At 39.0% G+C, this 27,355-nt stretch overlaps 2 protein-coding genes across 2 annotated transcripts; both read right to left on the bottom strand.

The window, feature by feature from the left end:
• Positions 1–847: 847 nt before the first annotated feature.
• LOC140943098 (uncharacterized) lies at positions 848–2,876 on the bottom strand. Its single transcript, XM_073392155.1, has 2 exons — positions 2,694–2,876; positions 848–2,354 (listed from the first exon to the last, which is right to left on the bottom strand). Exon 2 carries the CDS (start codon positions 2,351–2,353, stop codon positions 1,487–1,489), a length of 867 nt encoding a protein of 288 aa, XP_073248256.1. The 5' UTR covers position 2,354; positions 2,694–2,876; the 3' UTR covers positions 848–1,486.
• Positions 2,877–4,269: 1,393 nt separating this feature from the next.
• Positions 4,270–27,342, bottom strand: LOC140943125 (WD repeat-containing protein 27-like). Its single transcript, XM_073392185.1, has 23 exons — positions 27,172–27,342; positions 24,891–25,032; positions 24,128–24,255; positions 23,350–23,463; positions 22,504–22,555; positions 22,205–22,275; positions 20,967–21,292; positions 20,383–20,486; positions 19,212–19,303; positions 18,337–18,432; positions 17,994–18,115; positions 17,066–17,157; positions 16,350–16,428; positions 15,423–15,512; positions 14,834–14,940; positions 13,245–13,334; positions 12,286–12,461; positions 11,456–11,592; positions 10,628–10,725; positions 10,216–10,337; positions 9,028–9,228; positions 8,361–8,459; positions 4,270–4,355 (listed from the first exon to the last, which is right to left on the bottom strand). Exons 1-23 carry the CDS (start codon positions 27,340–27,342, stop codon positions 4,302–4,304), a joined length of 2,763 nt encoding a protein of 920 aa, XP_073248286.1. The 3' UTR covers positions 4,270–4,301.
• Positions 27,343–27,355: the final 13 nt, after the last annotated feature.

The raw sequence follows: 27,355 nt of genomic DNA, 5'->3' as shown, positions 1-27,355 counted from the left end.
TTGCACTGAATAAGCTTACTGACAAATTATAGCAGTTGATCTTTACGAAAAGGATGGCTGTAATTGGGAGTCTAGAATAGAGTAGGATTTTTTTGATGCCCTGTCAAGGACAGATGATCAAAATTGCAATTAAACAGGGTACCGTAAAATTCTGAAAATAAGCCCCTCCAAATATAAGCCCCCCCAAATTCGTAATGCAAAAAACCCTCCGTTAAATCGCCCCTCCAAATACAAGCCCAAGTACAAGCCCTGGGGGTTTGTACTTGGAAATTGCCCTCAAATACAAAGTAAACAAAGCAAAAACGGTAAAGTTCATTCCAAGTATAAGGCTAGCCCAATCAATTTTGAAATGCAAATTTCTCTTCATAGATAAGCCCCTCCGAATATAAGCCCCCCCCCCCCTCCCAAAAATAAGCCCCTTAAAAAGGGCCTTTGAAAAATATAAGCCCGGGGGCTTATTTTCGGAATTATACGGTATGGTATATATCTAGGGTTTCGAGTCCCCGAGACTCATCCCCGTCTACAAATTCCAGGCTTCTACTCAGTAGCAGTGATTGTGCCTGTTAGTTTCACTGAAAGTCATTCAACAAGAGGAAGTTGGGAGCAAAGTGACCATTTTAAGAATTGATGCTTAAGAGTGTACTTCGAGTCAACAAGTAAGTAACCACTATTACAAAAAAGGGGAGAAAACCATTGCCTCTAATTGTACAGCATTTCTTTTCAGGCTCTAAAATTTCAAAATGCTTATTGTAGTTAGCAATTAGTTTGCTTGCTGGGGCAAACAGGGCAATTGCTTCTTAGTAGCTGCTAACTATTAATCATAGACCGGTCCCATGTATTCCAGACATTGTCCAACTAGCAAAATGTATAATTTATTAATACTTAGTATACATATAATAATATTATTTAACTAGCTCTTAGTAACATTATTCATTTTAAATCACTGCTGTCATTATCATACTAATCTTGGGATATAACATCCATAAATTAAAAAATGCATTGTTTGCAACAATCTGTATGCAAGCCTTAACAAATTTCTAACAAATAGCCTTATGTCGATTTTCAGTCAATAACTTTGGATTTTGTCATAAAATATCTTCAAGGAGGTTTAACAAGCACATAATGGACTGCAAACATCGCTTTAAAGGCTTCCCAATCCTACAAACTTTGCCATGTTAGATAATATATTTACACAGTAATATTATGGTACAGTATAAATTACCTACAAATATACGATGCAAAAATACTCTTTTCCAACTTCAAATACATCTCCAATTCACATAAAATATTCATTTCAAACTGCATATAAAACGATGTGGATTTAATCGGCAAAACCGAATATAAATAGATTACAACTCCACAAGCGGATTCTAACATCTTAAAACGTCTAGCAAAAATATTTAAAAGAATCTAAACAGGATTTGCTCAGGTAAATGTGAAGGCAAAGCCTTGGCAAATTTCATTACGAAATTTTGATCGCTTACAACTAAGATCCAACTAAAATTTGCATTACTTGATCTAGTTCATCAAAAGCGTAATCGTTCGCACGCTCAAGCTTTATGCTGTCGCTACACCTGGAGGATAAACTTTTTGTAGCTACACTGGTTGAGCCAAGGTTCCAAGCGGTGCAAAACTCATCGAAATCGATGGGAAACGAGCCGTTCGGAACGTCAAAGTCATATAGTGATACATCTACATCTTTAAACTCTAATTCCTCTGTCAATTCCATTCCTAAAAGACTTCCGCACGTGATTTCTTTGATAAATTCTTCTGCATTGTAACTGACTTCTTTCCCGTGGAGTTGATCGTTGTCGTCGGAAAGAAGCGCAGAATTGTTGTTCGAATCAGGCGCGAAAGAGAGTTGCTGCCCCTCCAGGTCTGATTTCGCTTTGGCGGGTATTTTCTGCGCGCTGTTCGCAGATTTCTCCAAGTCAAATTCAAGTTCTTTTACCATTTTGTCGCCCAGGATGTTCATTTCTTGTTCAAAGGTTAGAGAACGTTTCAAAGTCTCACATTCTTCGCGTGATCGCGTGCCTATATTGTGACCAACGTAAGCCAGTCGTTCGCTATTGTCATTGACTGCTCGTGTTTGCCCGTCGCTAAGTTCGCTAACATCAGTCATTTCCAAAGTCTTGCGCTCTTCTCGGATGTCTTCTTCGATTAGACGAAGAGTGTTTGAGATAAGCACGGTTCTGCAAAGAATAGGTTCTGACCTGGTGAAGCTTTTCTGCAGTTTGCAGATCGAAATGTTGAACACCGTCTGCCGTTGAATACAACGGCCATGAAGCACCTCATCGTCGCCATCAACCTCACTCAGCTTTCGTTTAACGCCGTGTGCACGTTCAGTTATCATCCTACAAAGATAAAACGCATACTTAAAAATTTGCAAAGAAAAGAAGGCGACATCTGAGAACATATCGCAAAATAAAAGGAGTAAAATCTCGAGCTGAAGCCCAAAATGGTTTTCATCAAACTTCTTTACGATTTTGCTTCAAAACAAATCAAAGTTCAGAAAAACCAACTAATCCTGTTCAAAAAAAGGACAAAGACTGTTCACGATTTTGCCAAAACAAATGTCTTCTTCGAAGAATACTTGAAAAATCAGCGATCGCCGGAGTACAGATCGCGGTGGCAACATTGTCAAAATTTAGCAGGTACTTGATGAAGTAGTAGCCTAAAAAGTTACAACTCACCGAAACTACTGTTCGCGTAGAATTCGCAGAGATATGAATCCGTTTTGCAGGTAATACTTTCCAGTCTGTACACTTCAAGACTGAAGTTCAAGAAAAATCCTTCACTGCTTACAGAAAAAGGGTAAATCCGTGTGTCTCCGAAAAAAAATCAGGCCGGCGAATTCACCTTCCTCCTTACTCATCCAAGTTCAACCATCAAAACGGTTGACGTCAGTCGCCTTATTTGGGCAATAATGACAGGTATAATTGACATATACGCCATATTTGGAGGAAAGCCTGGAATGTAAACAGCGTGCGAGCGTAATCGACTTCCGACTTGATTGCAAAATCCAGTGAAACTTTCGTTTTCAGTTTTCACTTTAGCAAGCACACGCAAATAAAAACGCTGACAATTGCAAATAAATTTGCAGTTGGAAATTTTTGTACGGTAATTCCGCGTCCATCTATTACATATGCGAACATTTAATACAACAAAAGTTGCTCGGCATACTCAAAAACAAACATGGAAGTAGTAAGCACGTACGTATGCGTGCTTAGTTTTCAGCAATCTTCGAAATTTGATGTTCTTCTCAACTTTTAAAGAAGGAAAATCAGCTAAACTGAACAAGGTGACGTTGGATGTCAAAAGGATAAATCGGACCACAGAAGGGATTTAACGCTCGACAAAGTTTTCGCAAACATTGAGTATGTATTTTAAAAAACCTTTAAAAAACCTTGAGGGTACTTGTTTTGTTGTTGTCGCTGTCAAACTGAACTTTAATGCCATGCTATAAGAGTAAACACTCCCCTATTCAAACGTCTCGCTTTGAAAGAAATTTCGTCCGAGTTACAGAAGCTGGTCAAAACTTTAGAGACGTGACCCTTATGTCATCATCGACTGTGAGGCTTGACACGACTTTGATTTTCAGCGATAAAACATTCATTGAATAAAATACTTTGTATCTTGAACTTTGCAGGCATCCGTTAGGGTTGGCGGAATATCAGTATCAGAAGCTTTCAAAGTGCTCAAAACTAAAACGTTGTTTTCGCCACTTCTCACTAAACTTGACTCAAAACAGGAAGTCCGATAAACAATATATTGACTAACAAGGTCCCGCTTTATTGATCTTTGCTGCACTTATTACAAACGACTATCGTATTAACCGGGCTTGAATAAAGACATGACCTGAAACAGCCAACGTTTATCGCAGCTCTCCAACTCATACAAAAAACAGAGGCAGGACTGACAGAGGAGAATACTCTCCTCCCCCCACCCCCACCACCCCATTTCTCCCGCATCCCCCGCAAAGGCTAGGATATCACAGGAAGTCGACATAGTAGCTTTTGTCACCACAACACCAAACATACATTTTTCAGTTTTGCCTATCCTTTTAAGTTAATCCCATTCAAGAAAACAACACAATCCAAAGAAATTTAACAGTAATGCCTAATCCTCTCCATTCCGTTACGGGTTTTGTGGAGTTCGAGGGTGGGGCCGATTTAACTCAAAATGATTTGTCGAACTGTGCGATATAAAATGGTTCCACACGTTTTATAATCTTGAAAACTTGAAAAATGTGCATTTTTTAGAAAATATGGTTTGTAAACTCACCTAAAAATGATTTTTCTTCAAGCTTGATCTGAATAGAAGCGTAATTTACCATCCAGAGAAGCGGTAACAAGCTACAGTAAACAAAAAACAAAATAAACACGTTGAGGAATCAGTCGGTTATCTTGTTTCATTGACAAAGAAGGAAGCTTTTTGATGCTTGCTACTTCGTCTTACTATAAAAAGTGATACAGGATGTTACTGTTTTGCCCGTTGTTTTAAGGAAACATTTCACGATTGGTAGAAGGGAAATAAACATTTATTATCGCCCCCTGTCTCAAGTGGAGGAATTGTTTTTGCCTTTTACTTCTTGTCGTTAAGTTTCCCGCTTTTTAATCGTGGCTGTCAATTTTGCGACGTGAAATACTCGCGTTTTTGCAATTTTGCTCCGATGAAGCTGGGCAATCGAAGACGCAAAAAAAACAGTAAGAAACTTATGATAACACGAAAGTTTCAACGAATTGTCCAGCTTTGAGAGAGATCGACAATTTCTTAAACTAAAAAGCTCCATTGAAAACAATATTGTTTACGTAATATTTCAATATTTTATCTAGCACTTATATAATTCAGTTGAAACTTCCCGTAAGTCATAAATTGACTAGACAGGAGTCTGCGCAAAAAGTTGTATCCTTTTTCAATAGTTGGGGATGGACGCCAAAAATAATTAATAAACTAAAATGAAAACTCCGACGCAATCACTGCTCATCCAGTAAACCGAACTATGGAGGTTGTGTCCTTTAACTAGCCTGAGAAAACAGCCGACATTTGGCGACGCTACCTAATCCTTTCAAGGAAAGTTCCCAAAGAAACTGCGTTGCTACGTCGATGTTGAAGTAAAACGAAAGAATTTGGACTACCGTGACTTTAGCCCATTGAAAGCAAGCTATTTCAGCTTTGGAATCACATTATATTCACAAAATTCCACAAAGTGTCACAGTGCATCATTAAAACTTAAAAAGTCTCATGAATTTTGTCGCTGCTGTAACGAAGCTGATCAATGAGAACATCGTTAAATTTAGAGCAAGGGTGTCGACCGGTCTCTTAGCGTCCTGCTTGTATACTTAAATTTTACTGAGTTTTTAATCTTTTCGAGCGAATGAAACTAGTACAGTAAATAGAGAATCGACTGTAAAACTCATCTTGATATCGATTCCCAGCCGGAACAAATTTGGCAACAAGATACTTTGCTACAATGAGCGAGGCAAGTCATGTGATTGTTTTGAAAACTCAACACTCACGACATTTGCTCTTAGTAGCCACTACAATTCGGCTTCCGCCCGTGAAATCGAATGAAAACGCCATTTTTATAACATGTAAATGATGTCAAAATTCACCAGAGGATTTGCACGCTGTATAAAAAGTGAAATAGTTAATTTCTAGGTAATAAATTAGGAAGCGGTTGGTATTCTCAATAAAAAGGACATTTTACTGTACTTTCAACCAGTTTAAGAGTGGGAAAAAAATGATGATATGCGCAACCAACATTTATTTTTTCCTTCTGTTGGTAACCTGCGGTGCAGCCGGCCCACGTATCACATCTTTTTTCGGCGCTTGGCACTGCTTCAGACATAATGGGTGTTTTGCTTTCAACAATAAAGGCCGACTCAGTGTACAAAGAAAGTCGTGGCTAGATTATTTTGCTATTGGGCTAGTGAATTCTGTTCTTGCCCGACGGGTAAGTGAAGTTTTTTGGGGAATTCAAATTACAGAAGAACTGTTATCAATCCTGTTCATCAAAATATGTTTTCCGGGCTAGTTGAAATGACTCTTGGGTCAGTACATGTTATCTTCAGCTTGCCCGGATGACAAGCTGTAAAACTGACTTTCTTTGCACCCTGCCGGCTAACAGAAAAACAAACAAATGAAAACCAACAACGACAAAAAAGGGACTAGAACACTCTTTTAGCGTCCGTTTTTATACGAAAGCTCCGTAAAAAGGACAACCTCTCAAAGTGTACCTGAATTATCGCAATCTTCTGCATTCGATGTTGTTACCGGAATTTCCCAAATTTTCTGTTGAATGTTCTCTTTCGAAATTTTCCAGTTTTTGGAGGGATTTTAGGAGAAAATTGTGTCTAGAAAATCTCGTTCTATTCGTTCACATTTCAAAATTTCCCAAAATGTTGAAAGACTGGAAAGCGGCCAGTGTTTTTTCGCGCTTGGAATTACTTAAATGTTTTTTTCGTGCTTGGAATTGTTTCAATGTTTCATAAACTTGTGACAAATCAAAATTCTATTATTTATTTATCGAGATCTACATTTACTTTCTTTAATTATTTATAACTGTCCGGGATGAATTTGACGTTGATGATCCTAGATGCCGTACGTAGGGCACAGCAATTTCGAGAAAGATTGTCGGAAAAAAATGTGCACGCGAAATCCCGAAAGGGGGGATTAATCAATACACTGTTCCTTACTTTTGTAGCTTTCCATTAGCACTCGCGAACATATGTCCGTGACCTCTTGTGCCATTTTTTCAAATTTCTTTGTAGAACAGTGAAGATCAAAACCATCCACAATACCTTTCAGGATTGTCGCACGTTTCCCGAAACAGCCGTATAACTGTAAATACCTTGCGCAATTTCTAAGCCTCAATATTTTCGCGGCGCGGTCAGTGCGTTACGTATGGGTCACGTGCAGTGTTTCGAGCCAAACGAGAGCCTTTGGATTCAGTTACACCATAATGAAAATTCACCATAATGAAATTTTCCGAGCGAGTCTGGGGAAAGGAGAGTCGGACTGGAACGAGACAAGTATATGGCATAGTTCACCCGGTCGTTTACCCGGAGTTCCACTGTCGCTCAGAGCTCAGAGTAACCAACCAACATTCTTTGATACCACAAGATCGAATTCCGACAGAAACTCAGATTTTTCATACGCCCCAAGCTCGTGACAAAGATAGCAGTATTCTCGCCTCTTGTTTCCCACGCGAATAAATTGAGAAACATTCGCGTCCGAAATAACATCTAAGGGCCTCATTGGAAGCCTGAGTGTCTTAGTGTTGCGGACGGGTGTAATCACCAAATGACGTAATACAAAAGATTGAAAAGATATGAAAAATACCCACAGAACAACTCAATTGCTAGCCAACAATAGCATCCGCAACACCAAGAAACAACCCCATTTGGTAACGGTTACTTTTAAAAGTCGGTTGCTAAGTATACGAAACGTCAATACCACTAAAAACAATGCGTTGGTTTACAGACTTATCCAAGGTGATTGTGTTTTGTGTCCAGTCATTATAGTGTACTCATTGTATACGTTTCTGGGAAACTGCCGACCTACCCCTTCCCTAAGCCAACATTGACATTTAGTTCTCACTTAGGGCAAAATGTTGGCTTAGGGGAGGGGTAGGTGGGCAATTTCCCAGAAACGTATAATGACCCCGAAAGGGATCATTAGCTATGAAAATATTGCTGTTTTAGGTCAATTCTGTGCTGGAGTCATTACTTAGTACCTTAACTAATACACAAAATGCTAGAGTGGTTTTCGTTTGAGTGTCGTAAAACCAAAACCAAAGTAATTACTCTGGCCAATCACATAGGACACAGACAATACATTGAACCAATCAAAACTCGAAGTAATTACATGTGGCTGACGCAAAGCGCGGGAAAATGCATGCGAGCGCGTCACAATTGGCTTTGGTTTTACTTCTGATTGGATGAAAAGGTGGCGCGAATCTTTTAAGCCAATCGCATCGTGTAGAAAGTGCAAAACCAATTACTTTTCGACACTCAAATGAAAACCGCTCTAATGAAGAAGATACCAAACAAATTTCATCAGGAAGCACTAACCATAATAACCATTTTTTGGTGATATTTGCAGGCGTATAATTAAAACCGTGAAAAAGTTGGGCCAAGTTTTTGAAAAAGTTTCAATCCATGTCCATCCTTGTCATCCATTGCAACAGATGACAGGAAGCTCTTTCAATGCCTAAATATGGTCTTCAACAACAAAACTGGACCATTATTTTTGGAATTCAATTTATGCAAAAAAAGGTTTTAGCTTTTAAAAAGAGGATAGCAAGTAGCGTGTCATAGCAGCATTACGGGGCCGTCTCGTTATTAATAGATGTATACCTGAGGTCGAGCAGGATGGAATGTCACATCTGACACCACATCTGTATGGCCTGTGAGACGATGACAAAATGAATTTCCTCGAATGTCATACAGATAAGCCTACAAAAAAGCAGAAATGGCAAGGTTAACAGTAATAACACCAAAATGGGGAAATCGGTAGATTCTGCCCTCGCAATGAGATTCGAAGCAATGCCAAAACAAATGGCCGGTTTAGAAATTGCCCCCCGCGTGCTCTGTATTTGTCCCTGGTACGTCCAGTTTTATGGTGCTAGGGAGCCAGGTGTGGGCTCCTTAGTCTTGCACTCGCGACTTACTTTTGCTAAAAGGTATACAACGCCGCCAGTGCAGCGAAGTACCCCCTGACACCAACACCTAGTACTGCCGGTAAGGCCCGGTTCGGACGCCGAACATCGGGCGAATAGACTTAAGTCCAGGCGGACTGCCGTTGGGCGAATCGCCCTTCGGGTGAAACGACCTGGTGCCACGCATTAGTTAGGACATAGGATACTATATTTTACGTGGTAAATACGCTGTGACATGCGGCTAGTTTACAGATATTCTACGGGTAGAATTAAGGCAAAAACTTTAATAAAAAATTTGAATAACTAACTGCTACGATTATGAATTAGCTAAGATATAATAATAAAAAATACCTTTAACGACTTACCGATCTGTCCTCTGATCCGGTAGCGATATACCTTGCGCAGGGACTGATGTCAAGTCCAACTGGCTGCGATCTGTTCACGTGACCATCATACCGACGGACACACCTGTTAGTGCGCAGATCCCATAACTTTATTCCATCAGCCACTGCAGCCGTCAAAAACAAATCATAGGCACTGGGAGGGTGCGAAACGAACATTGAACCCTGAGTCATGAAGAGCATAACAAAAAGTTTTTAAGCGTTGAAATTATTACAACCCTTTTTCTCCACCTACGAAAGCTTCATCAATCATCAGGCTAAACAAATTTTACTGCGAATCATAAGGCCCTGAGCAAACGGACGCAACATTGTTGGATGTTACATGTCGCGTCCATTTGCACACCCTGTTGAGTGTTGTTGAGAGTTGTTGCGCGAAGTTTGAAACTGATCAAACTTTTCAGCCAACAACTCAAAACATCTCTTTTGTTCCGTGATCGCCGAAGCGTAGCGCAACCATGTTGGATCCGTTTGCACAGCTCTTTCAACATTGTTGGGGCCACGCACGCTCATTACACATGCTCTCCAAAGTCTTATGGGTTATATCCTTCCCGCGAAGCACTGCGGGTCCCAACATTGTTGAGAGTTGTTGCGTCCGTTTGCACGTAGCTTAACGTCGCTTGTGATGGTCAAAATTTACTGGCTTATGGGGTCCAGGAAATTTACCATTTTCACATTGTCCATAATACACTTTGTTATCCCCGCCCCCGCCGCCCCCCACACAGCGCAACCCAATTTTGCATGACCATTGTTTCCATTTTTTCAAGGGTGTTACATAAAGTCGTACCTTAGAGAAACTGAAGACAATGTTTATGCATTTTTTTTGGGGGGGGGGGGGAGGAGGTGAATTATGGGCAATTTGAAAATGGCGAATATGTGAGTAAAAAATCTTGACTGACAGGAGGCAAACCACTTGGGTATGATCCAGTGACGACGAGGAGATGATCTCAGGACTACCAAGAAACATAAAGTGGGAATCGAGGCCTTCGGATTTTATGTCCAGGTTGTCACGCCACATCACAAGGTTGTGACCCACGCTGCCCAAACCGCACCTGCGTTACTGGTCCGGTTCTGGCTTACACTCTGTCACGTTCTGTCGTCACGTGAAAGGCAGTGACAGAGAGAGGATCCGAACTGGACTAATGCGTTACTTACCTCGTTCTGACAAATCGTATGAGCAGGCCGAGTGTGGGCGTCCAGGACCACGCGGACAGAGCGGGCGGCATTCATATCAAACACCTCTATGGATTTGTTGGAGCCGCAGCACAACACTATATCTGCACAATCATCAAGGAAACGATGATGAGTAAAGTCTTTGAGAATTTTTTGATATGCTATGCTACTACGTACAACACCGGAAGAAGTTGCTACGTAACAAAACATGTGATGATTTTTACGAGCTAACGCCTGGTGTGGTTCTTCCAACCTCGTTCCCAGGGTTCTCTCCAACTCGGCCCCCGGAGAGAGAAAGTAGGAAAGGACCATGAGAACGAGGTTGCAGTCCTTCATGTAGTCATTACTGGTGAATACGAAGAATAATAAACACACAAGTCAAGATAGAGGATACAGGAATGAAATCCATTTATTGCGGAGAAGCAGGTGATTTGTTGGGCCCTTTCCTGTTGAAAGATCTTCACCAATTTGTACTTGTTGTTCGACTGATACCTATACACAAGAAAAAATCTCATCGTCATTTACGATCAGAACTATGAAAGCAGAAACTAAAATTTGGATAATAAGTTTAAGGTGTGCCTTTGCTGAGTAACAAAATCGTTTTCACAGGCTTAACGGAAACTGCAAGTAAGATTAAAACGATTTGCGTATGAACATTATCGTGATTTATCGTGATGTTACCTTTTCTTCCCACTAATTAAAATTAAGTCAACATAGAGAAGCCTAGCCGGTCTGTCACTTTCGTACTGTAGCTCACTAAACCAACTGACCAAACTCCGTGTCTTTTTCTCCACTTGCTAATCATTCAAGTAGCTACCTTTAAGTTTGTCTGTTGATTTAGTTTCGTTGCCCTCCTGTTATCATTTCAAGGCAAAAAAATTGCTTTCTTTTTCCGCATACAGTCAAACCTCTTTAATACGGACACCAAAGGGACAGAACCACGTGTCCGCTTTACAGAGGTGTCCGTATTATAGAGGTAGGAAATATATGATTTTTGGCATTTCTGGGACCAAACGAACTGTTCGTAATAGAGAGGTGACCGTATTATAGAGGTTTCCGTAAGGAGAGGTTAGACTGTAGTTCAGTTAGCGTGCTTTGCGCTTATTATTCCCAACCCGCACCCGTTTCCTATTGGTCAAATGTTCATCCATATAAACATAAACAACAACCCAAACTGTTATCAAACGTCGCATGCGCCAAAGGAGTACACTGCTGACCTCACCTTTTGACGTCATCTTTGTGTCCGGCATCAATATGGTATTTGTACATATGTAGACCGTTTCCGCAGGCAAGAAGGATAAATTTGTCGACATAATAAAACTTTGCTTGGGTTATTTCTTTAGGAAACGATGGGTTGTCCTGTGAAAAGAAACAGAAATAAATAAATCGATAAATAAAGAACCAAGATGCAGTAACCAACAAGTTCAGTGTGCGTTCTTACGAGATGGTGCAGATTACGGTTTATATCATGGTCACTCGGATCAGTGCATGAAAGGATTTAGCGTTTCCTTTTTTGCACCACTATCACACTATCCGAGTGATCATGGATCATCAGTCCTGATTCGGATCATTCTAAAGAAACCCAACCTTTAAAATTACTTCCGAAAATAAATCTTAAATTTTTCTTCATCTCTTTCGGGACTCCGGTTTTTGTCTAACTAGCTCGGACCAAATCTTAATGGAATGAATGTAGAGAAGATCATCGCAGTTAAAAACGCAATTTATGCAGTGACTTCCTTGACTACGGTGATCTTCTTTGAATCTATTTCTATACTCCGCGGTTCAAATGTATGAGGTTAATATATTAACCACTTCAGATCTTAATGAGTTAAGAAATTCAAACCAAACTGACTGGATTTCACTAGCTTGCCATCAAGCCCTCCAATTCTGGCGAGCAAAGCGACCAGCAAGAGAACAAGCGAGCGGTGAAGCTGCGTTTCCTTTCGTGTGAGGTTTTCGCGTGACTTCTCGTGACTTCCCCATACACTTCGTTATAGTTCGTTGCCTCCCTGAGGCAAGCAAGGGATCTTTAAAGTATATCAAACCATTAACCTTTAACTTAGCAGAGCTACCCAATTCAGTGGCAAAGTTATGATTGACAGATGACAATATCAATAAAGGATCCGACTGACTATGACTCCACAGTCTAACTGTCCTGTCACATGATGACGTCAGAAGCCAGTTATTGTCGTGGCTGAAATTTACGCTTGTGACTGAGCCATCATGGCCTACAACAGGATAAATAACAAATTCGAAGGCGTCAGTTCTCTCTTGATTATTATACGACTCTCGTGATATTTTTTCCCTGTTTTTGTCAGCCTTAATTTGAGACAATAGGCAACACTCAAGCACCGTCTGGTGGGGATTAACCTGCGTGGTGGTCATTTGAAGGGAAAGTAAAGAGTGGAATAAAGGCGCTCGATTAGGCTCTATTTCCGCTGCTACCTCGGGTCTCGCCTTATCTGGGGAGGAGCGCACTCATTTCCCGAAATGCGCCTGGTAAATAGGCCTAACGTACGACTGAATATAGGGTGCGTATCAAGTTCTCGAACGCGCCTGCCATGTAGGCTTGATGAGAATGAATCTACTTTCATCATTTGTACCAGCGACGTTAAGATTTGCGTATGCGCAAGACTTGCAAACTTCACGCCACTTGAGTGACCATCACTCTTAGTCTACTGTTTCTTGGGTGGTAGCGTCAGACGAAGTTAGATCTCCCGTTTCAAAATGGATGGGTACGCCCTTGTCTTAAGCACATGAACTTAAAAAGGGGAAAAAGCAACGCTGACGCCAATCATTGAGTACCGCATAGCCTAGTGTAGATCAACCACACATCATTCCAACTTAAACTTTATCGGTCAAACAGCAACTTTTTTTATTCAGCCGTTAGCAAAGCACTCTAAAGTAAGCTGGCCCTTTACAAATCCCAAAGTCTGAATTCAGCTCAGTTCGTGTTCGAGATTTTCAAAACGAGCATTTGGGGTTATAGTAGCCACAATAAACAACCTGACCAGTGAATACTGTCTCTTTGCTTGAAGGTGGAGTTCTTAATACGTGAGCGCTCTTGTTCGCCAGTGCACAGGCTACATGTCGTCCATCCCCTGTGGGGAAACATTTCAACGATGAGGAAATAAGACAACCAAGAAAAAGTGTGAACTAAAACGATGATCAGTAAACCATTTGCCACTATAGAAAACAAGAAGGGAGCTGGACCCGAAATGTGTCCCGCAATTGTTTCTGGGAATGCTACTGGGGAGGCGCCGGTCAGCTTTAACTGTCCCAGAAGCCTTTGCGAAAGCTAACTCGGCCCAGTTTCCTTCTCGTCATGGGGCTTATGCGAGTGTTTCCTCGTTTGGCAGCGGTATAAATCTGGCAGCGATTGGTTCCGAGTCCCAGATGTTTGTTCGTACTAGATTCAGTTACCGGGCAACAGTTAAAAGATTTCCCGCCATTGGCACTAGTTTTACCGCGCTTTGGGCCAAGTCGCACTAGAGGACAAAACTGTTTATTTATGTCAAAAATCTGTCATCACAATGAAAGACCAATTGCGACCGGTTCGTTCACCAACGGACAAAATTTCGTCGCGGACGGACAAACTTCAAAGATGCCGTCGACTACCTCTGGAGTAGGCCAAATTGAGACAAATTTTGTGGAACAATAGCGAGGGAGTTTTAATTCTGAAATGAGTTGACAGGTGATTTGTAGCAGAGTCTCTTTGCTATAAACTTCGCTGTAAAATTAATCACGTTCTCATTTCGCAATAACATGAATCCCGGCGCGGGCGACCAATTTTTTCCATACGAATATCCGCAATATCCACCAGGATGGATCTATCCTTTGCCAGGCCTTACATCATTAATGACCGAGGAATCCCAGCCCATCTCCATCGACCAAGAAGATAGCTCAATGCCGGCATCAACCCCATCTTCTTCGCGTAGTGCATCTTCGTCAGCCGAGAACAAGAAGGCTCAGGACAGATGGAGTAAAGAAGAGGAGAAGCTTTTAGTTCAACTGTGTGCTGAAATCACAAGGCGCTCACAGCATGGCGTAGTGTTTTGTTCACAGATTTTGTTCTTAAGTGCGACTGTAGCTTTCCGGACAAATTTTTGTCACTGGCCGATTTCAAGTCGGATTTGTCCAGAACAAATCTGAAATTGCCCTCTAGTGCGACTTGGCCCTTTGCTTCGAGTAAAGTCTCCCCAACATGCCTTGGTCGATAGGAGACAAAGTTGCGTGTTTTGCTCGCGCTCGATACGAGGGGCGCATTTTCCACGGCTTGGCTGTAGATGCACGACTTAATTAACTATTTTGAGTTTGTGATTGAAACTGGGTCGACGTTGTGTCGAATTGCACTATGGGACTGTTTTGAGGGACAAATTTTGACCCAGTTTCCCGCTCAAACTTCAAATACAAACGAGAAGAAGCGGGCTCCCACAATGCAATTTGACAAAACACCGAGCGAGCCTCACACGTGCAACCTGGGAATGGCCTAAGTTCTAATGGTTACTTTGCCGTGGCTTGCATTTGTTCCGCGCTGAAAACTGATTCGCCTGATTTTGGATAACATCGGATATAAAAGTTTTCAATTATGCTCCCCTACCTGCAAATACGACGCTGTTAACTGGAGTTGGCTGCTCCGTAAGCGGTATTTTATGCTGCAAATATGTCGGAGCCTCGCTGTCCATAGGGTACTCCTTGTGAGATGACCTATGATAAAAGGGAAATTTAAACCGAGAAATGAAAGCCTGTTACTTTTTAAGCCGCAACCGGACATCATAAACCTGTAAAAGATTTCATTCTTTCCTTTATTCCATTCGAAAAGCTTTCGTCACTCTTCTAGGCCTGGGTGACAGCGTTATAGACTGTCAGGCTATTTATAGGAACATCTTTCGCGCCAAAAAAGACCTCTTAACCAATCAGTGCAGAGTATAGAATTCCCACTAAATGAACAGCAATGGTAGATAAGTCTCAAGCGAGGGTAGTTGCTTCAATTAAATACTTGAGTTCAAAGTCATCCGATTTTCTGAGCGAAGGAAGCAATTCCAGTAGTAAATATCAAGGCAAATTTCCCGAAAAAGGAATCAAAACTAGGCTTAAAATCTAACGCCCTTGAATACCATATGGACTCCTGCTACAAATTTTCATTCATCTCGTAGAAAAAAGCGTAGAATTCCTCAATTATAACTTACCTAACACTTGAAGAAGAGGCATTCGTCCTTTTCAAGGAGACCGACGACGCTCTGTTCGACATGTTAGTGTTTGGCGAAAACATTTTAGTTCTGAAAAATGAACACGAACGTGGCTTCATTATATACATCGGTATTTTCTTTATATTCGTAATCCCGGTATTTCTCGAAGGATAAATTCGGAGTATAAGTTTAAGAATTTTTCCTTCTTTTGGTACAGATCATTAATTTTTTGCAACAGAAACGGACCAGTAATAAGTTAACACTCAGAGCTTATCTAATAATCTACGAAAGTACCGGTAATAAACTTGGCTTGTTCACCTGCTGAGGAATTCTGCCTAGCATTCTTTGACAAGTGGCTTGTTGGGAGAACGAAAATCATAGTATTTTGAGTGGTGTCAGTCTTACGGGAATCTGGATTTGTAATTAGTCTAACCTGTGTTATCTAAGCGAATCTGTAATAAACGGCCACCCACCAAACTACTGTAAAGCTGTCAAACTACTGTAAAGCTGTCGGTGTGACACTTAAAAGTGGTCACCTCTTTTACGAAGTCATTTACCAAAGTCTCGTAAATCATTTTTTTACGGTAAAATTGACCTATATTAATTAAGCGGTCACCCTCTGTTAAGTGGCTGCGTCACCTTTTTCCGAGGTCCCAACGAGTCACTATTTATTTCTTCATCTCCTTTAACCGTTAAGCCCCAGTATCCACATACAAATTCTCCAAACTGATCTCTATACATTTCCTTAATTTAAAGGATTAGTTGAGAGAATTTGATAATAGATCAAGGCATTTTCTCTTGGGTGATCATTTTATTGATACATATAACTTATCTTTTGACATTGTATGGATATTGTTAGGAGAAAATTGATCTTGGTCACTATTAAGACTTAGAAGGTTGAATATAAATTACACTGCCAAAACATACCTTGGGGCAGCAGAGTAACCAGACGATTTGACTTTCGAGTGAAAAGTAAGTGGCTTGTCGCGAACGCCTGATGTTTTGCCTGAAACATCAGATACAAACCGTTTTATAGCATCATTTTGATATACATTCACAGAACCCCTGTAACAAGACTCGCCTTAACTTAATTTCTTAAAGCATAAAAATTACTTTTTATGCGCATACGAGGAATACCCAACCCTTTTTTATTTTCATATAAATTTTCAGTTCATTAGTTTCTCATGTTCAAAGTGAAGACCGTTTACCACGAACGCGAAAAAATATTGGTCGGCAAGTGGGAACGGAGATATGGCCGATATGCGGGGATGACAGTTCATTGAAGTGATCTGGCTCAGTCGCTTAACTTTTCGTCATTCTTATAGTACCTGTTGAAATTAAAAAAAGTCCTTGGCTCTTGCTTTGGGTTTCCTTTAATTCAATGGTAATTAGCGATGGTTTAACTGTACAAGAAAAAAAGCTTGGAAAATAAACAGTACTGAATAATGGCAATTTAACTCAGTTGCCAGTTTGAAAGCGCTGTGAATGATATGTACAGAAACATTTTGAATGCAATCATGAACTGGTCTATTGCAATAAACACATAAAAAAATCGGTCTTGTTGGTAGAAGCATTTACAATGCAATGTGGCTCAACAGCATCCCTAGGAATATGGTACAAACACTACACAGGTCACCAAGCACCTTTTTGTGACAGTCTTTTCTGTTGGTGTTGTTTCGTCGCTGTTTTTGGAACAAGCTCCGCCTTCAATGGCGAGTTGCTGCACAAGGGGGAACTGCAAGAAATTTAATTGCTTTATTTTAATATTTTAGTCACACTTGTTTTAACAACAGCCCTTTGTTTTCCAACCCTTTCCGCTTTAAAACAAGTGTCAATATAAAGTTTGGAAAGTTTTGTTTCGGAATTGAATTGGTTTCCTGTTATTAAATTCTCTGTAATTGGCTCAAATTCAATCGGGATTGTCGGCGCGCAGTCGTTTTTCCCGCGCTTTTCGCTGGTTGCATGTATTTACGTCGACTTCTGATTGGTGCACTGGGTTTTGTCTACTTTAGCCTAGATGAGGTTTGAGTTTTTGACAGTCAACTGAAAAATGGTCTCCAGTGAAGACGCTTAATTCCTGTACGGCTTTATCCATTTCTTCGCTCGCATCGCGTGACCCATCCGAAAAGCATCGATCGCGCGACGCAAAATTTTGAGGCCTAGAAACTAACAAAAGGCTGTTACCTTAATACCGATAAATTACAGTAATCTCAAGAACATGTTTACCAGCTTATTCTACTATATGAGAAATTTCTACAATTTGATTGCCTTAGAGCAGTGGTATTTCAGCGTAATTTGAAATACCTACATGTGAAAATTACAAACCTTTTGAGGGTAGTAGTATAAACAAATAATAGCATGATTTGTACGTGATATTTTGCATAAATATCACTCGTGACATTTCAAAATTGTCTAAAATTTCACTCGCCTAACGGCTCGTGAAATTACGTATAACAATTTCGAAATATCACTCGTGGTATTTATGACAAATATCATGACTACAAATTATGCTATTACCCGTGCAAATATAAAACAGCGCTTCTATAACGAAATTATTAAGGAACAACATACTTGGAAAGGACGGTGATATTGGTCGTTGACGTCATCTCTGCTCCTCTTAAGCCTGGTGTCTCCTCATCCTGGTTACCATGAGAACTGAGACCTATTGACTGCGAAAACCTTTGAGACAAGACCTAGTAAATAAAGGGAAAACTCTCCAAATTAAGAAAAATTTCCGTTTACAAACTGTTTAATTTTAAACTCTACACACAAAGCTGGGGTCAATTCAATGAAACTTTTACAAGTGTTGCTACCGTTTCAGCGTTTGAAAACATACCTACGAGATTGTACATTACACTTGTAAAGTTTTACTGAATTTACCCCTTTATAGAGAAAAAAAGTTATCAAGAGTTACCTCAGAGACACTTTCGTTTTCCTTGTTAATCATTGGCAGTTTAATATTCACGACGTTAACAGTGTTTTGGAACAAGCTGCCGATCATACAAGTGACCTGAAATGATATTTGAAAGAAAAATAAAACAGATTGAAGTTGATAAGCTGTTTTAAGGTGAACTTGCCTGATTTGAAAACTTGTTCCTTTGTTAAATCATTCAAATGACAGAGGGACAATTATTTTCATTGATGATGAATCTATAAACTATCAGCGTGTAAGTTAATGAGGACTCATAAAGAGCTGTTAAAAGCACGTAATCGCTTTGTTTGACAAGAAGCTTGCTTTCATTTTTCCTCGTCAGCATAATTCTTTAGATCAAACGAAAACCGAACACAATCACTGCTTTATTATTAATTCAAAATAATTCAGACTTTCAAAAGAAGCTAATACCTTTATCAGGATATCACTGGATATTTAAGCTAGCAGATATTCTTTAAATAACAGAAATGGCAGGTGTCATCGGTCGAGTTGGTTGTATTTTTACTTTTCTTTCCATGTTTTTAGGCTGAGTTTCCCTATTTCTACCTCGCAAAACGTTTGAAATCCACCGCCATTTTCTTCAGCTTTACCAAAACAGCTAATCTAATGCAACATCGTACCGCAGAGCCTCCCGGTTGCCATACATTTTTCTGGCGATATCCGGCACCATTGACGTCATTTTACCTGATATTGCAAACGTCTTTCAAATTTGGTCAACGCTAGCTGGACACGAAAAATTAGCAAGGGGTCTGAAGCCAGTCAGAAACGGAGAAATATATCTTGAATGAAAAGATCTCAATCCATTTATGCATGTTAAATAGTGTTCAACCAAATCACAAAATTTTAAAAAAACTTACACTACCGTCGGGTCTCTGAGCAAAGGCAAATGAACCAGGAGTGGAAATGTTATACTGAACTTCATCCAGCTCATCACTGGATAAAACAGGCTCTGTAACAATAAAGAAACTGCTTTTCAAGGTTGGTTTAAAGAGGTCTACGTAACGCTATTTGGTATCTCTATAAAAGGCTAAAACTTTTATGACATCAATATAATACCAAAAATAATGGTCCAGTTTTTTTATTTAAGACTATATTTATGCATTGAAACTGTTTCCTGTCGTCTGTTGCAGCAGATTGCAAAGATGGATATGGATTGAAACTTTGAAAAAATGGCCCAACTTTTTCAAGCTTTAATGGTATGGCAGCAAAAATCACCACAAACATTATTACGCGAGCAGTCTCTCCTTTTCTACAGATTTAGTGAGGGGAGTGCACGCGCGCGCGAGCATCGAGCGGCGAAGCCTCGAGACGCGAGAAATGAGGGCGCTCCCATCTTCTTAAGCTCCCATCTCGCACCTTCGGTCACGCGCGTGGTCATTTGCGTGTCTCGCGCGTTTTGCTCGATGGACCAAGAATAAAGGGAGACTGCTCGTAGTCTAGTAAAGGCACTATTAAGGTAACGACTTTAGCACAGTAAAACTGCAAATTATGTCCTTGTGACGTAGCCTCCTTAAGACTAAGATTTTTCCTTGTTGCTTTAAAAACATTTTGAGCGATTTCCAACATAGCAGAACTTACTTAAGAACTTTCTTGGTCGAATTTCTGTATAGATCATTAAATTAAGAGAAAAATAGAGAGGAAAAGTGTGACATTACGTTTAATACCATGGTAGCAAAATTTCTAGACTCGACAATGTTTCTTGACAGAGACGGCCTATTGCCTTGTGAAACGATGGAAGAAAAGTATGGGCTACCGTTTTGTCGCTGAGTGCAATCATGCACAGGAAAGTCATAAATGTCAATTTTTTCTTTTTTTTGACATGTTTGCAGGACAACAGTTAGTTGAGATCCAGAAATTTTGCTACCATGGCAACATGACATAAAGACTTCTCCTCTCTATTAACGACAAGTGAATTATTACTGCTCAAAAGAAATCAGAATGTAGGTGTCTAGCACCAGAGGCAGTTGTTTTAAGATTAAAGTGACAGACATGGTCAGCATCAGTTTAACAGTGTTACACAGTAGTCACCTTGAAAGTCCAGTAGGTAAAGTGGCTCTCTGCTATTGCAGTTTAAAAGTATAATGCAGGCTGAGGTTGCTATAGCTACAATGGAGGGAACATGGAATACATCTCTACAAAAATAAAAATAAAAAGATTAAAGTGACCCACACATGTGTTATAGATATACATTTCTGTAAATGTTCATCATCTTAATAATCTCAAATACATGTACATTAAAAACCCTTGAGTAAGAACCTGGTGATTTTCCCAGGTTAACCATAGAAACAGGTTCTTACATAATTAATGGTAATAAGCACAAATTTAGACCACTTAGGTTCTTAAATAGGTTTTTATTTTATGAAGAAAAAATTACACTGTATCCAAAAGAATCTAGCAGGATAATAAATTATTATTAATGTAATTTGTGACAATTCTCCACTTGCATTGATGTTTTTAAAGTAAAAAATAACAATCTGGAGGCCATATAAATAGTTTATATCAACCAAGGTGCCTTGTTAAATCTGGCCCCATTGCCTCATTTTAAAACCAATTTTGGAACCTGGAAAATTCCTTTCTTTTTTTAATCATATAACCCACTTGATGTTTCTTACTTGATAGCTGCTTTATTTTGTGGCCCAAAAACAGCTTCATAGAAGGCCATATCACTCTGTACTCCAGCATTTGGCTGCTCTGGATTCTTGACAAAATATATTCCAAACACAGCTGTTCCACGTTCAAGTTCAACTGCAGCCTCTTTATCCTCCTCAGGAATATGCTCTTTCTGCCAGGCTGGTTGACTGCTTATAAATGATGGTCCTTTATAAGATGTAGCAGCAGAAATTTCCTTCTGATCCCAGTACTTTTGCAACAATTTTCCGAGGTCCAGCTCAAACAGGCAGTGGAAGCCGCCATCATAAGTAAGGTCATACATATGAACCTACAATTCACAGAGGAAATAAAAAAAGAAATAGCATTTTTGACTGAAGTGTTAAATCTGCACAATGCTTAATAATGATGATGATGATAATTACAATATAATATTTTGATCTAATATTTTAAACAAAATTCTATGTTGTTACTACTGAAATGAAACCTCTTTTAGGGTGCAAAGAAAGTTGGTTTTATGGCTTGCCATTCAGGCAAGTTGTTGCTAGTATGTACTAGCCTAAGAGTCTTTTAAGTAGCGCAAATAATTTTTGATGAGCAGCATTGATTACAGTTCTTCTGTATTTTGAATTTCCCCCATTATACTACTACATGAGAAATTTCTGCAATTTGATTGGCTTAGAGCAGTGGTATTTCAGCTTAATTTGAAATACCTACATGTGAAAATTACAAAACCTTTGCGGGTAGTAGTATAAACAAATAATAGCATGATTTGAACGTGATATTTGGAATAAATACCACTCATGATATTTCAAAATTGTGTCAAATTTCACTCGCCTAACGGCTCGTGAAATTATGTATAACAATTTTGAAATATCACTTGTGGTATTTATGCCAAATATCACTACAAATCATGCTATTACCTATACAAACTTCACTTGCCCTTCGGGCAAGTTAAGAACAGGATTGACTAGCCCGATTGCAAAATCCACTAGCCTTGGGCTATCGGACATGACTTTCTTTGCGTGTTGCTTTTGCAGAACTTTTGGATAGTAGTTTTATTTCTTAAGATTTTGCTCGAGGGAATATGAATTTTTGTAATTTTGTTCCTTGGCTATAATAATATTAATAAAAAATTAAAGTGTTAAGAAGACACTGAACAACAACAACTCCCCAACGCAGTCTGGCTACCAGTGATGGTTTCTTCAACATAAGTAAGAAACTCTCAGTTAAGCACTACTACCTTTCCGTCTGCAGAGCCAATAGCCATCTGGTCTTGGACAGGATCAATAGCCAGAGATATGAAGGGATGAGCTGAAAGATGCTTAGAAGGATCAACTTGAAAGCATGATACATGTACATGTATCAAAAAAAGGGATTAGTATTGGTTACAACAAGCCATGTGTACATACATGACTCAATCAAAATTGCACCCAAGTATCCTCAGGTGCAAAGACTTTTAATATAAAAAAATAAAGATTAACAAGGCAAGAAAATTAATGGGTGCAACAAATGTTTTTAAAACACTTAAATGACTTGTACCTGACAAAATGGCTGACTGATAGACTAGGCATGACTGATCTATATCCCAAACCTGCAAATGGTAATCAGGTCCAATAAGCATGCACATTAAAAATTTGTAATTTATATTAATTTATATTTTATAAAATTATTCAAACCATTTAATATTTTATAAAATTAATCAATCAAAAAAGTGAAAGTGGCAGTTTGCTGCAAAGTTTTTCATAAATACATGTACATGTTGAGAAGCTGAAGACTGTAAGCTACATTAAACACCCATGTAAAAACACATTTTGTCAGACATATTGTGGACAACATGAATCTTGAGTTAGTAAAACAAATAAATTAATAATAAAAATAATAAATAAACGGGAGCAAGAAACTACCTTAGGTGCCATGCAATGGTGTTTTCACAGACCAGTTTCTTTTTTTAGACCAATTTTCCCGCAAAGTTTGAAATCAAATAAGTCTTACAAATCAGTCATCAAAAACCAGAGACCAGAAAAAAGTATTTCTGATGTTTTGATAGGATTTACATCTTCTATTTGTAATGATCATAGTATCAATGCATATGCATATGGAACAGTGGTTCCATTTTCATGGGAAATGCTCAAAAGTGATGCCAGAAATTACTTGATTGGTGAAAACTCTGTTGCATAGGCTAAGTATGGGAGTTGCAGGCTCCAGGTACTGGCTCCTAATTGCATCTAATTTTTTCATCCATTCTCCAGTGTCCAGCGAAAGTCCTAACACTGTTCACTTGTTTCTGACACATGCTTGTTGCCAAATAATATCACTGCATTGATAACTCTTCATGCTTGTAACAGGGACAACAAAAAGTTACTTAGTACATAAAAAGTTCAAAACCTTAAATGTTCTGTCTTCACTTATAGACACAATAATTGATTCTTTATTGGGGCAAAATTGTGCACAAGTCACCAGACTGGTGTGTCCTTCCAAAAGAGTATCCAACTTGCTGGTCTAAAATCAGCAAGAAACAGATCAGATGAATAAAAAATTCTCTGTAAAATTTCAAGTTCATGTTTACAGTACCAAACTCTAATCAAGGCATTGTTTTATAGTACAAAACATTAATAAATAATGAGGAGTTAGATTGTCTGACAAGGGATGAAAAAAGTCTGTTCCCACAATTTCTTCAAAATGTTTAAAGCAAACTAAATGTGAAACTAACTAGTGCAAGTTAGAAATATATATATTTTTTTATGTCAAGCTGATATCAATTTGAAAATCTTGAAGAACTCCAGTCAATTCTCTCACTTTTCACTAACTAAAGTAAGAATTCCCTAGTCTAGAATCTAGTCTCTAAAACTGTCCATTCCAAGCTCATTATCATAATTGATTTGCAAAAAAACATCCAAGAAAAAAATACAGTTCTACATGTACATTGTGTCTGTAAACTTATGTTTTTCACACTTTACATGCCACAGTGGCAATTTGTCAATATAAAAAAAGAAAGCCATTTTTCTGAAAGCCATTTACTGAGATGAAAATACTATCCTGCCAATGGATTTTTCTGTTAGGCATCGACATCATCTCATAGAATACAACTCTCCTATAACCTTAGGTTTTATCATCCTGACTACTGGTATGTCCTAATGTGTAGCAACTCTAGTTTGCTACTAACCTGGATATTAAGGACCCATATTTCCTTTTTAATACACACTGTTAACAGTCTGTCTGTATGACTGAAACTAAGGTGTTGGACATGCCCAAGGTCTTTACCCACAGGAATACCACTACTATGATCACTAGCTATGGAACAAGATATCAATAATTATTAGGAATTTTAAACAATGCAATCACCATACTGGTGAACACTGCTACAGAGCCTTTCTGCCTGAACAAAAAGAAAAAAAAACTGACCCAAGTTGTTAAAAAGCTGGATAACACTATCCAGTGGATAACACAATAAGTTTTCCAAAGAGAAACACTTTTCTTCTAGACAGTGATTTAATCTATGTTTTCGTTTGTTTTGCATGGTCATACAAGTCAATATAGTTACACAATGGATCTTTGAAAAGGTTAATCCTTATAAAATTCTTGGTCTTGCTTTTGCTAATTTTGGGAAAGCTAACGCACTCACAAAACTCACTTTACCAAGAATATCACTATACTTGTCAACAATGTAAGTTACTATTGATATATGGGTGTAAAGTACATAGCCCCACAGGGCCAATTGCGACATGTTCCATTAACTGAGTTTTACAACACTATCGTCTTGTGAAACTTTCTTAAAATTTTTTAACCTTTCTGTTGATTCTCAATTTCCTTTGTTTTCTAACCCTAATTATTCAGGAATTAGTCTAGGAGACAAAGAAAATTGAGAATCAACCTAAGTTAAAAAATATTAACCTCATTGTAATTTGAACTGTAACATATGCCCTCACTTATGTTATCAACAGCAAGAATTCTGTCAATGTTCCAGATAAAGATGAAGTCCTCAGAGGCTGTGCAGAGGAGAAGTGGCCTGGTTTTCTGTCCAAAACAAGTTGCACTGATCACTTGGCTATGTCCTGATAACTGCAATGGCTTAAAAATATTATAATAAATTGTTATTGGAGATGAAACCAATGTTATAGAATTGCACATTATTGGGTTCAAATTTACTCCAAAAAAAGGGATATTACCTTCATCTCACTTTCCGTTGTTAGAGGCAGTGTTGAAATCCGCCCTCCCCACTTACACAATTTACCGTGTTTCCTCGAACAATAGCTGGGGGTGATTATTTCTTTTTTTGCACAAAAAGAGGGCAATTATTTGAGGGAAGGTGACTATTCGAGGGAGGCGATTATTTCAAATAATTATTGCTCACTGACACTGCCAGTCGTGCCCTAAATAGATTTTTTTGTCCATTAAATCCAAAAATAATCATGTCAAATAACACGAACATGGGCTTTTTAAGTGTTCCAAATATAGTTCCTTGATAATTTTCAGAGCTTGAATCATCACTGATCAGTTTTGCTGATGGTCTTTGCTGAATCTCATTGCACTTCAACTTGAGTGGGAGGGGATAAAAGGAAGAGAAGATGGTGAGAGGGGCAGGGGAGGGGCGATTATTCGGAGAAGGCGATTATTTTAAGTATTTCTGTCAAAGGTGGGGGGGGCGATTGCTTGAGGGAGGCGATTAATTAAGGGATGTCAATTGTTTGAGCAAAAAAGGTACTCCAATTCTCCCAGACCCCCCCCCCCTTCCATCCCTGACATTTATGGGTTTGACTCCCTTAAGCTTCATGAGGTTCTGCAAATGAATACACTAATATAGTTTCTAGTAGGTATCCTAATGATGAACAGTTATGGCAAACAGATATTTCCAGCAACATCGATAATTATTTGCAGTCTGTCTCCTTTGAAACAGTTTTCAACGCTTTATTGACTGCATTAGTACCCACAGTGAAACTCTCAAAAGGTAAAAGAGGCCATCCATAAAAGACAAAGAAGCCTGGACAGACAGCGTGATACCCTTATGCTGGCATGAAGAGTGGTGATGATGACGATGATGATGATGATAATCATGTTGGTGATGATGATGATGATGACAATGATAATATCTTTGAGTGTGAAGATGACTACCACACAGGTTGTCAAAACATCAGTCAATGTCAACAATAGTCCTCCTCAAAACTACGCTCACCCAAAAAATCATGTTCCAGACAACTTACTTAAAAAATAATACTTTATCCTAACCACAAATATATCAAGAGTGACAATAGACCATATAACAGTTTTTTATACCCTCTTGATGGCTAAGTATGTGCAAGATATTTACAGTGTTAGGTATGTAATGTGAAAATCTGATGTTGAATAATTTTGCTACAGTGTATAACATCTGTTGTTAAAAAAAATTGAACTATAGACTAATGCTACAAGGCAGAGGTATCTTCTTGCACAGCTAGACCTATGCTAGCTAGAAGCTGCACCTTGTTACAGAATTTCCATACATTAATTATAGTAAACTATTCAAAGGAAATTTGAGTCAGCCGGAGGGAATTTTTTACAGACAATTGTATATAATATACAAATAATAATTACACTCTATCTGAAAAAGTGATTTTGGGATTCGCTTTTTTTTTTCTAGAAAAGCCTATTCACTAAAATTATTTGACATCAGATTCTCAGACATACAAATGATGACATCATTTCTCACCCGCCTGCTTACTGAGCAAGATGGTTTCAAAACCCATGATTAGGTCTATGGCACTCGCACTGACACTCCAAAAAGAATGGATTATTTCCATTATCAATACAACAGCTGATTTGTTCCAAAGCAGCAACTAAGGAATTTAGTGTAAGTTACTGGTAAACTTCTGACCTACCCCTCTCCTAACTCAAGTTTAACACAAACTAGTTACCTAGGGCAAAATGTGGGGTGAGGGGAGGGTTAACTACATACAATATAAGCATACAGCTGTTGGTGCATTCCTTCTAACTCAAACAGTGAGGACTGCAACCTTAAGAATCAAAAGCTAAAGGTAGGTAGCAATCAAAACCAACAGAGCTTCTGATGATCCTGCACAGCGATTCTTTCCATGAAGAACAGTGACATGACCAGCTGGTCTGTTATAAACCAGCGCGTTCTAACAGGAACATCAGTTGCCGGTCAAACAGTTGACACACGGTAACTAAGACCATAGATCGGATATTAATAATTTAAACAAGACAGTAACATACCTTTCTTGATAAGTCTCCAAGCCACCAAACACCTATTATAGTTTTTGTAAGAGGCAAAGCGAGGAAATCGCCTGCACAGGACATTTGCAGTTGTCCTGGGCAAGAAGACACTCGAAGGAAACCATCGTGGCTTACCGCCATTTTGTTCAAATCTGACAGCAAGTACTTCATGTATTTGGCCTAA

This window comes from Porites lutea, chromosome 7 (assembly GCF_958299795.1).
Source record: "Porites lutea chromosome 7, jaPorLute2.1, whole genome shotgun sequence".
NCBI classification, from domain to species: domain Eukaryota; kingdom Metazoa; phylum Cnidaria; class Anthozoa; order Scleractinia; family Poritidae; genus Porites; species Porites lutea.
This window is presented reverse-complemented; position numbering and strand designations above follow the sequence as displayed.

Bases quoted from the DNA above. Each gene is read 5' to 3' on its own strand.
- LOC140943098 (XM_073392155.1), bottom strand. From the start codon at position 2,353: ATGATAACTGAACGTGCACACGGCGTTAAACGAAAGCTGAGTGAGGTT.
- LOC140943125 (XM_073392185.1), bottom strand. From the start codon at position 27,342: ATGAAGTACTTGCTGTCAGATTTGAACAAAATGGCGGTAAGCCACGAT. The intron at 24,256-24,890 runs GTGAGGGCATAT...CTTGTTCCATAG, and splicing joins TCTTGCTGTTGATAACATAA to CTAGTGATCATAGTAGTGGT. The intron at 11,593-12,285 runs GTTAATGGTTTG...TTCTTTTCACAG, and splicing joins GTAGCTCTGCTAAGTTAAAG to GACAACCCATCGTTTCCTAA.